The 14,555-nt window shown below is 43.4% G+C and overlaps 1 protein-coding gene across 1 annotated transcript in view; it reads right to left on the reverse strand.

Moving 5' to 3' along the window:
* Window positions 1-14,555, reverse strand: part of srrm4 (serine/arginine repetitive matrix 4) — a 61,269-nt gene that overhangs the window by 1,933 nt on the left and 44,781 nt on the right. The window contains exons 3-12 of the mRNA XM_068604892.1: window positions 11,062-11,145; window positions 10,833-10,913; window positions 10,714-10,740; window positions 10,413-10,463; window positions 8,702-8,785; window positions 7,680-7,845; window positions 2,816-3,138; window positions 2,404-2,601; window positions 1,380-1,481; window positions 1,111-1,266 (exon numbers count right to left, since the gene is read on the reverse strand). Of these exons, the coding sequence (XP_068460993.1) occupies window positions 1,111-1,266; window positions 1,380-1,481; window positions 2,404-2,601; window positions 2,816-3,138; window positions 7,680-7,845; window positions 8,702-8,785; window positions 10,413-10,463; window positions 10,714-10,740; window positions 10,833-10,913; window positions 11,062-11,145 (1,272 nt within the window). The remainder of the gene's footprint in view (window positions 1-1,110; window positions 1,267-1,379; window positions 1,482-2,403; window positions 2,602-2,815; window positions 3,139-7,679; window positions 7,846-8,701; window positions 8,786-10,412; window positions 10,464-10,713; window positions 10,741-10,832; window positions 10,914-11,061; window positions 11,146-14,555) is intronic.

Here is a 14,555-nt window from a genome sequence, read left to right on the forward strand (position 1 = left end):
ATGAGCAAATGACCAGTTCATTGTTTTCATTTTACTGCAGCAATTTCTCCAAATATTGGTTCACTCTCATAAGCATTATTAAAAAAAAGAAAAGAAGCTCCAATACAGTCAGTGCCCAGCAGGTAGACGGGAAAGCGACTAGCTAGTTGTTGAACGTGCACTTAGCAGCATGAGAGAGAAGTTTAAAAACAAAAATTACAGGAGACTTATGTGGACTTCTCTTGGTGGTAAATATTGTAAATCAACTGTTGCCTGAACCTGAATAAGTCGTTTTGTTTTTCGCAAGTAAAGCTAAAAACTAATTACCATAAAAGTCGGGTTACAAACCGCTACTACCATCGTTGGGTGTCCCTGCTGTAGCCAGCTAGCGCTGATGCTAGCTCACCGCCAGCTCCCCGCTAGCTCCCCGACCACCACCGAAGGTAGCGGGACCAGCCCCGGCTCGACACTCGACGCGGGCAGCAGCAGCAGCAACAGGGAGCTAGCAGCAGCGTTAGCGTTAGCCTGCTACAGCGGGGACACCCACCGAAGGAAGGAGCGGCTTGTAACGCGGATTTTACAGTTTGAAGTTTATTTTGAAAAGACAATATGCGGTAATGAGCTGAAACTGACCAACACGCCTTCCCTGCCATGTTCAAAAGAGACACTAAAGGGGTTTCTAGAGCATCTTTGTGGGTTAATTACTCAGAGGAGCTTCTTTTAACAAGTAATACAACCATATTGATCCACGCAGCTTTGAAACAATAATGATCATTCGAGCAATAACTCCATAAAATCTGACATTTGTTGTGTCCTTTTGTGCAGAAGCATGAGTTAAAAGGAAAAGTAAAGCTAACTGCGTGGCAGATACAATCTGCTAAAGAAAGTGAACATCACACTTTTACTTTTTTGTTTTGTGTCATATTGCCTGTGTTCCACCATCTGGTCCTTCAGCACCTGTGGTGGCGGTTATCTCATCCTCTGGCTGAATGCCATTTCAAGGTACGCAGCTCATCGACACGATGGAAGTGATTTTATTTTGGGGAATTGTCCAAGTGAGGGGGCGGGGCCTTTTGGCATATTAATGTATATTGTAGCAGTAAATAACCCGGCTGGGAAAAGCCGTACTACCTTGTGATTCGGCGCGCTTCCAGATGGCTCGGCGAGTCTCTCCTCCGTTTCTTCATCGGCGAGTAGGATTTTCGTCTCTGTCTCTTCCCACTAACCTTGTGTGCATGCTTCACATCTGTCCCTCTGGAGCTATGCGCTCTCTTTCTGTCTCGGAGTCTGCGAGGCAGTCAAAACAAAAGAGAGCGTTTAAAGTGAATGTGTGTTTGTTCCCACGTACGCTCCCTCTAGAGGACTAACTCCCGCGGCTGAAAGGGTTCGCTCGGTTTCACCTGTCAGCGCTGTGTCTGGAGTAGCTTCCTCTGGAGCTCAGGCTGGCCGCGCTGCCCCGGCGCCTCGCATCCGCTGAAGAGCTCGGCGAGCGCGAGTACGAGCTGGCGGCGAGAGAGAGGAACCATTATCGAGCGAAGCAGTACCATTCAATTAAGTGTTGCACATGTTTCGACGCAAAGTCCTAAAACCTCTCAGGTGCGTCTTTTCATCAACTTCCTTTTGGAAATTCATAGCATTTGTGTTTTTTCTTCTGTTCTATACTTATACCATACCCTTAACCGTCTAAAAAAACACCCTATTTTGAGGCCCTTTCTTTGAAAATTGCATACCAAACTAAAAAGAGTGTATCTCTGCAACTACTAGGGCTATTTACATACTCTTGGCTACAATAAAAGGCTACACATGTGACGTGTAAATATACGTCTATATGTTACTGGTTAAGAATAAATGAAGATGACACCGAAAAAAATGGTTTCAGGTTAATTATTTCTTTATATTGATGCAGCTGTAAGGTCTGACTCTAACTCAAATCACAGCACAATATAACAATATTCTCTCTTTGATAACATAAAGCAGAATAAAGTTGGAGATGGTTTAGTGCAGAGAGAATTTAGGTGAGGTCTCGAAAATTTGCATGAGTGCACATCTGTGACATTTTCATTCGTTCATGTACCAAACCATACATTTCACTTGTATATTACTTTATGGTGTTCAATGCATCCAAATAAAGCAGTTTGGGGCTTTTTTCATAAAACAAGCTAAAATTTACATTTTTATACAACAATCGCTCAGTCTTCCCTTCTTTGGGCGGATTGGATTTTGGATTTTAAATGTGCTATCTATATGCTTTGTGATTTATTTGGGCACCGTGGATATCTTTTCTCCATTTGACAGTTGTTGACATATTTCAGGCTGGAACACATTCCTACTTTTTTAATGTGTAAATAAAAAGTGTAAAATGTATAGCATAACCTGGCTACGATTGGACATCAGCGCTATAAAACATAGACGTAGTGAACCCACCTGCAGGATGACAGCGACAGGCTCCGAGAGTAGCGGCCAGAGTATCTGGAGCTCCCCGAGGAGCGGCTCCTGCTCCTGCTGCTGGATGACCGCCTTTTTTTCATTCGCCTTCCAGACGACTTTCTCCTCCTCTGGGAACAGCCAGAAGTCTTTGGAGATCTCACAACCTCCACCCGACACCCCAAGGTGATCTGCCCTCTGCAACAAACACAGACGATTCACTGCTTTTGAGCGATAAAGCCCTGGCTGCACCTGTGTTGTTGTTGTTGTTTTGTTTTTTTAAAAAAAAGAAAAGCTCTCCCTATTGTTCTCTCTCTTCAGATGAATATTTCAAAAGAGGAAACAGAACATTGGAAAAACAGAAGATAAACAGCTTGCAAATGTTCCTGGGATGCATTCCTTCAGACGTTACCTCTTGCCGTTTCCACTGAAAAGGGCCGCAGACAAGCCGTCCTCCGCACAGGGTTTGCACAGGGAAGCGTAGCTGGTCACAGAGTTTCCTGAGTCAGAGGCACTGTCTCTGTCAGTGAACTTCAGCTTCTCAGGCGAGGCCAGACGTTTACACTGGTTCCTCTTGTCGTCAGTGACACTCGCCTGAAAAACACCGGTTTTGCTCGACGGCGGCGACGACGTGTCGTTCCCCGAATCGTAATCGTGCGGAACTTCGGTCCGGCCGGATAAACGCTGAGGCCCTTTCCCGTGTAAAACCTCTCTTCCAGGTTCTGACGACAAAATCTGCAAACAGACAAATGGGCTGCGGCTTGAAACCAAACGTGTGTCGATAAACGACACCTGCTATCTGCTTTGATGCACTGTGAATGTTCTAGTACAATAGGCACATATTTCCTTGAAAACACAGAGGAGGAATTCTTTTTTTTTTTTTTTTCTCGGGACAGAAAACTTTTGAAAGATAAAGACGTCATGCAAATTTGAAAGCATGCAATTAACCCCAAAAGAAAGTCTGAACTCAACTAAAGTCAAGAAATCAAGAAGAAACAAATTGAGATAACGTCTAAGGTAAAACAATTGTATGAAAAGAAGAACAAAAGAGAAGAGAAGAAAGAAAAACTATGCGTGGAGAGATCTACCGGCTCTAACTCGAGTGAAGAGAAAAGGAGTAAACAATAGCCCCGTTGAAAAACCTCATTTAAAGAACATCGAACAAACATCACAAAATGGGTATTATGTAGAAATGAAAAGGATTGCAGACAAAGAGAGATCCCATCAGTCTAGCTAAGAAAGCCCTCAGAATGGGACAGATGACTGTGCTCGTTCTCCTGTAAGAAGTAAATCATTTGCCTGCACCGTCCTACAAATATAAGCCCTGAATCTGCGGATAGCATCGACTTACCAATCAAGATTTCCTCCTTAAGTAGGTAAGGTGTAAGAAAAAGGGAAGAGCGGGCAACATAAGTGCATCATTAGAGTCGTAAATTACAAGAAAAAGACAATAACCCTCTCTTCAAACCCAGAGCCAGTTAGATTGATCTTGTTCCCTTTTCTGTCCTGAATGGTGCATTGTTTGGGAGTTTTTACAGGAGCAAAAAAAAAAGGCACAGAATACTTTAAAAGTGTGCTTGTATGTGAGTACAACTACACTGCACACTGAGGCTAGGACGTTGCTCTATACTGCACACTGAAGCTAGGACGTTGCTCTATACTGCACAATGAAGCTATGACGTTGCTCTATATTCACACTTAAGCTAGGATGTTGCTCTACACTGCACAGTGAAGCTAGGACGTTGCTCTATACTGCACAATGAAGCTATGACGTTGCTCTATATTCACACTTAAGCTAGGATGTTGCTCTATACTGCACACTGAAGCTAGGACGTTGCTCTATACTGCACAATGAAGCTATGACGTTGCTCTATATTCACACTTAAGCTAGGATGTTGCTCTACACTGCACAGTGAAGCTAGGATGTTGCTCAATACTGCACACTGAAGCTAGGATGTTGCTCTGCACTGCACACTGAAGCTAGGACGTTGCTCTATACTGCACACTGAAGCTAGGACGTTGCTCTATATTCACACTTAAGCTAGGATGTTGCTCTACACTGCACAGTGAAGCTAGGATGTTGCTCAATACTGCACACTGAAGCTAGGATGTTGCTCTGCACTGCACACTGAAGCTAGGACGTTGCTCTATACTGCACACTGAAGCTAGGACGTTGCTCTATATTCACACTTAAGCTAGGATGTTGCTCTACACTGCACAGTGAAGCTAGGATGTTGCTCAATACTGCACACTGAAGCTAGGACGTTGCTCTGCACTGCACACTGAAGCTAGGACGTTGCTCTACACTGCACAGTGAAGCTAGGATGTTGCTCTATATGCACACTGAAGCTAGGACATTGCTCTATACCGCACACTAAAGCTAGGATGTTGCTCTATACTGCACACTGAAGCTAGGACGTTGCTCTACACTGCACAGTGAAGCTAGGATGTTGCTCTATATTCACACTGACACTAGGATGTGGCTCTATACTGCACAGTGAAGCTAGGATGTTGCTCTATATTCACACTGAAGCTAGGACGTTGCTCTATACCGCACACTGAAGCTAGGACGTTGCTCTATACCGCACACTGAAGCTAGGATGTTGCTCTATATTCGCACTGAAGCTAGGACGTTGCTCTATACCGCACACTGAAGCTAGGACGTTGCTCTATACCGCACACTAAAGCTAGGATGTTGCTCTTTCTTCACACTGAAGCGAGGACGTTGTTTTATACTGCACACGTCCACAGACTCATTTTGTAAAATTATGATCTCTCTTTATTTTTGGACTACGAGAGGTTCATCCAGTCGGTCCTCCCCAAGGTTTCCCATCGTCTAGTCTGGAGACCGACCCTCTAAAGGAAAACTCTTTGCTCGTCTTCTGCCACTCGCATCGCACCCAAAAAGTAAAAGGTTTCACTTATCGACAAAAACACAGTTTTAATCAGGGACATTCTTCAATGTCACCTGGAGATGTTTTGACAAGGCTGCTCAGATAAACATTTCGAATGGTTCTTGGGAGATTTATTTTCCTGTCGTTGCCACAAAGTTTCTTATGCTTCCACCACAAAATAAATTCACCAAGTCATCAATTAAACGAAAGGTTGACATGTTTAATTATCAACCACATTCACGTCAATTATTCAATTTATTTGTAAGGTTTCTTTTCTTTACAGTCATACCTACCTTTCCCTTTATGGATTGCTTTTGGAGGTGAGGGGGGGAAGAAATATTAAACAAAATATCATTCTGCAACACTATGTGCTTTTATTCCCCAAACCAAAATCCATAAATAAATGCCATGAATAAAATAAACACCAGTGAATAATTGTGAACAAGTAAGTTCAAGCCTCAGCAACTAACTGTGAAGTCCTCCTGAAGGACTTTGGGATAGTGAATGCCCGGCATGACTCAATATATGGATTCATTTATTGAATTTCAATTAAAAGCATGTGGTGTGTAATTAAAAACATTTTTCCGTGCAATTAGCATAATGTAATGATTGCTGGAGAGAAATTAAAAATATTGCACGCTCCAGTAAGCTTGAGACAATGAGTTTAAGGACATCGCTGTATTTATGTGGCTCTTTGGGAGAACGTCACAAAATCAACCGGCGATACACAGCTCGAAGCCGCCAATTGCAGTTTGAAGATGTTTGTTTTCTGTTGGTTTCATTTCGGCTGCTCAAACCGTCAGCTGGAAGTTTAACATGAAACAGATGCGATGACCAGAGGGGACTGAGGGGAGTTGAAGTGAAAATCGTATCTTTTTATGATTTCCCCACTTCTGGCTCCTGAAAGGCAGTAGTTTGTAAAATGTATTTTACAAACTACTCATTAATTTAAAAACATCTCAGGATAACAGGACAAAAGTATCAAAGTCATTTTCACTGTTTTGACCACAAGGGCCAGTCTAACAAAGTAAATACATTTTAGTTTTTGCTTTTACAAAGATTTTCTTAAATGCTTTTCTGTTTATATATATGTGTATATATATTGTAATCCAATATGGCAGGAAAAATAAAAAAAGATCATTCAGTGATCACTCTTGATCCCTAACAGAAAAGTGTGACTCATCCGCACACCGAGCCGCCCTTTTGATGACCAAAGGCCGTCGTCGCACTTTTCAATGTGACTTTGGTTATCCGATCACGTCACAACTTCAGATCTCAGTGAGGCGTGAACAGCACGGTGGCAGATAAATGATCAAACGTAGGTCTCCGTCATGCTGATGAAAACCTAAAATTACAAGATTTTGCTACTTCTAAATATTAAAATACCAAGGCACTTTTTTGTGAAGAACTAATATTAAATACTGTGTTCAATGGGTTTAACAATGGACTAGCAGAACCTTGTCTGCTGTTATTCTTTAATAAAACAAGTCTACTAATACTGCAGGGATGCTTTTATTTGGAAGAATTCCCCTAAATTGTTTGCAAGCCATTCATTTGACAACGAAATTGTTCAATTACTAACCGATCGGGCAGGAATACACATAAGGTACACAAGATATAATAAAATAAAAGGCCGTGTATTCGGCAGTACGCCACAGATATAACCACAGACCGATCTTGAACTAAACTAAAGCCTTTATTGTATCCTGTAGCAGTCGACTACAAATCAACATAAATAAACTTGTCGCCAGGTGTTTTATTTGTCTAATATTGACCGTAGTTGCAATGCACAGTTTGTTGAAATAATGAATCAAAAGTATTGCCTCTGAATATCGAACAAAAACATTACAGAATAAACATACCTTTAATAAAGAAATATAAATATCTAGTGAGAAATAGCTCATGGGAATAAAATAGTTATTGTTCATTTAAATTTGAATATGTCGCTATATTTCTTGAAAGGAGGAGCAATTAATTTGCTTTTAAAACACGGCATTCACACTGCTATAATATGGAGAATGTTTCATTTTCCACCGGTATCGTGATTGTAATCGGACGTCTTCCAAGGTGTTTTTTTAAAGAGAAGAACAAGAACCGACAACATGACTGCAAAATAAATAAGGCATAAAAAGAGCTCAGAGTCAGGCCAGTTTCTATCCTTTAGAGAACAGCTAAACGGGTTTAGGTAATTCATTGGAGAAAAAAAATACTGTATTTTGATTGATTTTGACAGGATGTGGAATTGCAATTTTACAAATGAGCTAAGAAAGAAAAAGGTTTCACACCCAGCTGCCTCACTGTGGGCCTTGTACGTTGACTGACGATGAGCTGTTTCACATGGCCGTAACCGAACCAACGCTAAGAGTCCTAAAGTGTACTTACGGTAGCGGTGGAGAGGACGGAGCGATATTTTGGAGCCGTTTTACACACTGATTTGGTTGCAGGTCTCCACTTCATGTCCGTGTGGTCGAGCACTCCATCGGACTCTTCGACGACAGCTGCCAGGTCTCCTAATGTCTGACGCCCCGCAGGTCTGTGCAGATGGTGTCTGTTGGATGAATGATGGATTTAGTTTTCTTGACACCCATGCTTCTTTATAGTTGCAGCCCATTCTGCACATCAATCAGTGCAACATCTGGTAATTTACATTCACCTAATACTAATTGTATCTGGACAGATCTCGAATGCGTCATAATGCACCTGAATGCAACCTAACGAGCTCTCCACCGGACGATTTCAACGCAGATTTAGTGTTTACAACGCAGCATTATCAGGGAATAAGAAAAGCAGTGTTTATCCACAGGTATGGATTACTGGTTTCCACATGTGCAGCACTGATCAGGCCAGATGCACGAAAAGGATAGCGAGTGACTCGTGTTGTTGCCGTGCAAGCTGATAAATAGCATGATAGCAGATTGCTGCATAGACTTGCCTCCCTGATACACGAGCCAGCATCTGAGGCCGTATCGGAGGCACTCTGGGTATTGGAACGACGCTACATGAGTCAGAGTTCACTAATTGAGCTCTTAAGGATGCCATTTACATTAAATATGCAACATGTTGCCTTCAGTGGCGATCAAAGATTTATCTAAGGATTAATTATAACCAGTTAAAGCTACTAGAGACCATTACGCTGTCAACGCCGTTGAGTATAATCCATAAAAACCCGTGAAAAACAACATCCACCATCTTTCAGAAATGTTTCAATATGTCATTATAATTGAGTGCATTGATCTGTGGAGTGAATATGGGGCCACTTCCTGTGAAGCTGCGATAAGGGCCCGAGATCGGGAAGTCACCTCTGCCTTATCAGTCATCGCTGCGGTGTGACCAGGAACTCGGCAGACACCTCGAGCTGATAAGATAAACTGACGGACTAAGAGGAGGGAGGGGAGGGATCCTACCTGTCCTCTGCGGGAGATTGGTAAGATGAACTGTCCGACTCTGACCTCCGATAGCGTCGCCTCCGCCGAGAGTGAGTCCGAGAACTGTAGGAGAGAGGAGAGGAGAGAGGACACGAGTGGATGAGGAGCTGAGAGCACTACGATTAATCCATTGACAGGAAGTATCTTTTTTTTTTTTTTACAATTAGTTCAGCAATTACGTCATTCACCAATTCACAAATTCCAGCATCTCAAATGTGAGAGTATTGGCTGCTTCTACCTTTTTGATACCCGTGCACACATTTTTAAGCTTCGGCCTCAGCCTTCACCTTTTTTGGTCATTGCTATGATCAGTTTTTTTCAGGGTTCCCGCTCTTTTCCAGAGGTTATGTTCTTGGACATCTCCATTGTTGATCTAGCTGCTACGACAAACACTAATATGCTCTTCGCTTCATCGGCTTGACTCTCTCAACAATATGCACATTTGAAACCTGAGCCAGAATTGAACTTTAGCTTGCAAAACAAGCTAGCAAACATGTTAACTTTAACAACTGAACCAAACATGCTTTCCAATTAATCATTATGTATCCATTTTTAAATACGTTGGGCAAGAATGTTATGAAATATCATCCAACCTGCGTGTGCAACCACGTGGCATGACTCGGGGGCGTGTTCACATTTCCATAACGTTAACGAGATCAGCCTCGTCAAAATACTCTCGTCCATAAACTACCATCTGAACCGCAATATGATCTTGAACGTAACTTGGCTCTTTCAGACTGTAAAATTGCTTTAGTGTTTTCAGGATTTCTGGGATTTTATCACTATGTAGAGGTTTCATTTTGCAAAACTACAGTAAAAGTCGGGTTACAAGCCGCTAATGCCTTCGCTGAGTGTCCCCTCTAGCTCCCCGCTGTAGCCAGCTAGCGCTGGTGCTAGTTTCCCGCTAGCTCAACGCTAGTTCTTCGCTAGGCCCCCGCTAGTTCCCTGACAACCGCCGAAGCTAGTGGGACCAGCCCCGGCTCGACGCCCGACTCGAGCAGCAGCGCTAGCTCGCTACAGCGGGCACACCCACCGAAGGTAGTGACGGCTTGTAACCCGACTTTGACGGTGCTCATACTGTGGATAGATTTATCCCAAATAAGGATTTTCTCTGATACGTTTCTGTTTGAACGACAGGAGATCCCGTTGGAGAAGGCAAGAGGATAAAGGAACAGCAGAGCCATGAAGACCACAAAAGAGCAGCGAGTGGGAGTGAGCTGGAAAGCAGCGGTTTCTGTCGCAGTCAGCAGCAGCCGAACTTGGCTCCGTGCTCACAGACAACGGGCCGCTCATCCAAAGTCGAATTGTAAAATGTTGCGAGATCACAGCATGAAATTGGTTTCTTTTACCCTTCTTCACTCCTTCCCCCCCCCCCCCCCCTCCCTCTCTCTTTATTGCCCAAGCTTTCAATCTGTTTTCCCTCTTTTTCACAAGGGTTTTATTTCCGCGCTCTCTTTACGAAAAATCAAAGCCTGCACGTTTCTGTATTCAGCCATCGTGCCCAACACGAGGGGACACTTCTCATGATGCTCTCTCTTTTTTCATCCTCAACGCTGGGTGTTCTGTAAAAAGGTGGACGGGCTTACCATGGAGGGAGGAAGAGAAGCTGACGGGGGAAGCGGGAGTCAAAAAAAAAGTTGTGTAGGATTTGGGGAGCACATTGATTCTACTGCAACCAGCACGGACTGACCTTTTTTTGTGTTTGCGCTCATCCTTCCTCTTGTGTTTTAAACTTGAAGAGCTGGAGGGATGAAAGGGAATAGAGTGATGAGCGAGGCACACACGAGGCGACAAAGGCTGCACACACAATGACTTCTCACCGATACAGAAAGGGGATTGGCTTTCAAGTGGGATATCTCACAGAAAGCAGGCGCTACGTGTTTAAGACTTTTATGACAGACATGTTTTCAGGTTTAAAGTTAGCTCTCTTAATTAAACCTTCAAATACAAATTACACACACAAAATGTTTGCGTAACATCTTGCAACATACCTGCGTTTGGACTTTTTGGAGGTATACCTGGAATAGAAACACACAAACAACAACATGATTTTCATCACCTAATAATAAATGTCATGCCACTGTGCCAATACTGTCGTAGTACCACGTACCTATGCCGCTTGCTTTTCTTGGAGCTCTTCTTCTTCTTCTTTTTCTTCTTCCGCAGTGGCGACAGGCTGTAGGAAGGAGACCTAAAGCCAGAGGACAGGCAGACATGAACTCCACAGAGTACCAAGCGTCCTCCTGTACACCTCTCTCGATTTATTCATTCTCAGGAAACAGGACAAAGGCATCTGGCGATACGCCTCGCTGAAGAGTCATCATTTTTTGGAGACTGACCTTTTCCTTTTCCTCTTCCGTTCAGACTTTCTCTTCTTCTTCTTCCCCTTGGGCCGAGGGGAGAGGTCCTCGTCAAAGGAGGGGCTGTGAGCAGAGACAGAGCAGCGGGACACTTTATTATTCATTCCAGTAACGGGATGTGAGATGGGAAATCTCTGGAGCAAGAATTACGGCTCCTGAATCCCAATATCTGCACTTTTACAATATCATTTACAGAGTGTGTGTTCCAAAAAATAAAATACATATTTATGTTTGTTTTTTTCCCTCTCGTACCTCTCGGACTATCTAGCCTTGGGGATTCTAGTTATATTTGCCCATTGTAGGGTTATCTGAGATTTCTGCCTCCGCTCTCACACAACTAAAGTGAATGCAACATTCTGCGGTCCATAATTTACATTGAATGCCAGCGATCAGTACAAAGGCAGGAAGTTGGCCGCCCTTTCATCTTTCATCTTTCAAAGGGAGAATTTTAAAACATTAGTATTGGACGTAAAAAAGTATACGTCGAAGTAATCTGTGGCGCTCAAAGTATTGAAAAATGTCTACTGGAGAAATAGTCCCTAAACGACAGTGTGTTTTATCAATTTACATAATTTACTTTTTTCACCATTTCATACCGTTGATCATGAGACATAAATACATTACATTCAAGGTTATTTCCATTGCACAGAGAGAAAATGCTGTGCTAACAAAAGACATTTTATCATAACCAGATGTCTAAAAGGCAGAAAGTGCATAGTGATGAACACAAAATAAAGAATATTAAAAAACGAGGTAGATGGGTAGGGATTCAAACCCACGCCTCCAGGGTACACTGCCGCCTCAGACCGCTCTACGATCCGGCCTTCACGGTCTAAATACAGTGACCATCAGAGCAGAGCAAACAGCACCTAATGAAGTATCATTTGGTCGTGTGAGTTCTTTACCTTTTTGTACGTGACGCCAAAGTGTAAGAGTCGCTTACAGTTTTCTCGGTGTGTTTTATGCCAACTCTCTCAATAAAATGAATGTTTTCCTCCCTAACTGAATGGGTTTGGTAGAGTAGTGCACATGACTCATCGCTGGCATCACATAACTGCTCGTAAATGCATCCTAAACTCCCTCTCACAACGCACACACACAGGCGAGATTAACTGTGAGCCAAATGTCCCATACGAGATGATCCCATCACAACAGGAGGATGCAATCCCATCGAGGCTGGTTTAAACTACACAAAACGAGATCGCACGCCAGCGAGAGTCTCTGAAGCCGGGGCTGATGACAACATGAGGGGGGGGGAGGCCCACCGGAGATATAACTTCATTAATCATGTCAGGGAATGAATCCTAAAACGCAGGAACTCCCTGATGGGCCTCCAGAGATACGTCATCCCTGCTTTTGTGTTGAGTCTGTGATCTGCGTTCCTATTGGCAGAGGGGATTGTCCCTCATCCTTTTCCTTTTGTTCGGTTTTTCAAGCAAACAAACAAACACACTGTACAGTACAACGTAACTTTCACTTTACACAATACACCTTAGAAATGCCCGTGATCAGTGACTTCTTGATTGTGTGAATTGATCCATTTTATTTATCTTAAAAGAACACCCGGGCAGCTTAGTGTCACGATTTTATTCATTGGATACTTGCGAGAGAACTTTTGCTTGTACTGTTTTAAAGTCAATCATTGGATTCAGAATTCATGAACCTGTCAAGGCCAAATTATCCAGACCTTTTTCTCTCCAACGTGGCCCTGATTTGTCGATTCAAGTGCATCTCCTGCGGTCGAAGCTAATGTTAAATCCTCATTCGTTCCTCCAAATAAAAATTGCTCAGTGGCGCATGAAGCAAAACTTGCTCGACCGTCGAGTATAAAATGACCCAGATCTTCCACGCTGCTTCCTCATCTATGGGCTCATAGAGCAAGCGCCTCCAGATGCTCGGCCTCGGCTCAATTGCATCAACGAAGGAAGGAAAACAATAATGGATTCGTGCAACTTTTTACCGTCTCTTTCAAGAGAGACAATCCAAGTCCCGGAGTCTTTTTGGGATTAATGGCGCCACGTGACAGACCCAGAAGAATTAAGTCCACTGTTTGACCTCTATGAAAATCTCTCTGGGGTCTTGGCACAGGCACACTAGCCCCAAACATTCCCCCTTCACGCCATTCTTCACCCCCAAGTGTGAATTCATAAAAACAAAGAACAGAAACTTGTCCTATTCCATCTGTTGAACAGCTTGATTGCTGTCCACGAGGTCCACTTCATTTTCTCTCGGATAACGGCTGATGTGAAAAAAGGGAGACGAGGGCCTTTGAAGCCCCTCCGCCTCATGGAGTGAGCCTTTCAAGTGCACGCTGGCGGAGTTTCACAAGAACAAAGACAGGTGGGAGTGAGCGAGCATGTTGGGTGATACGGAGTACAGGAGATGCTTCTGACTGCAGCTCACCTTGCCTTTAAAGACGAGGTCGAACATAAGCTTTACTCGGAAAACTGCAAAGGTATTCTGGCGAACCAGAACTGATGTGGATTTACACCCCTGATGGTGGGGTAGTAGATAACAAAGAGGAGGGAGGGGGCGTAGAGACAAGACGCACTACAATTATTACCCCGACATGCTCATTTACTCACTTACAGGCAGAGAAATACACGAGGCATGCACATTGACCGGTGAATTAACAAGTGAAGCTGACTCAGCCATTTCCAGTCATCACATGGAGGCTGCCTTCATGGGGGCCAGCTTAGGGGTTGTCATTTGTAAGAACTATGCACTTTTTTCACTGTTGTTGTGCACTCAAACCTGCCGGGTCTCTCCGATTCATGAATGTGATCGTTCATCATGGCGATCAAGAGGGAAAAACGTCTGAGATTTGTAATCTTCCCAACCCACTTCCACAAGTAGCAGACGTATCAAAGCTTTCCAAAAGCCCGTTGGGAGGAGAGACGTTTGCATCCTTTATTCAGGCAGCTTTCTTTAAAGAAATGACTTCAATGGTTCATTTTGTCCCGATTTTTCAATCGGTTTGGAGTCGATTCATGGAAAGACAGAAACATGTATGTGCAACCGTGCCAAACGCCTAACATACAGTCTCCAGGGTTTTCCAATGTAATGAAATGCAATGTCATTTGTTCCATGCGGACCTATTTTCAGTCAACAGCTGTGTCTTTTACAGTCCTCTCCATGTTCTTTTCATTATGGCTCAGGTACAGTTGGGTGCTCTTCCCAATGTTTGGAGGCTCTCATTGGCTTGTTCGTTTCTTCAACAGGGGAAATAGACATTTACAAAGAGACTTGTGAATCTCGAGACAAATATATGAGGTCTAATGCCCCGTTTACAGTTATGAACTCTCGGAAATCATCTGCAGCCACTGGAACTCAAAGACATGGGGGAAGTGAGGAAGCTTCAGCGTCATTGAAGGAGATGCAGGAGTGACAAACGCTCACCATCGTTTGGATTCCCTCTTGAAATGAGCCATTTCTTTTCCACTGAACGGCATGCAAGAGCTTCAAACTAATTG

Source organism: Clinocottus analis, unplaced genomic scaffold, assembly GCF_023055335.1.
Source record: "Clinocottus analis isolate CAN_PGR_092001 unplaced genomic scaffold, fCliAna1.0.p SCAF_7, whole genome shotgun sequence".
Lineage (NCBI taxonomy): Eukaryota > Metazoa > Chordata > Actinopteri > Perciformes > Cottidae > Clinocottus > Clinocottus analis.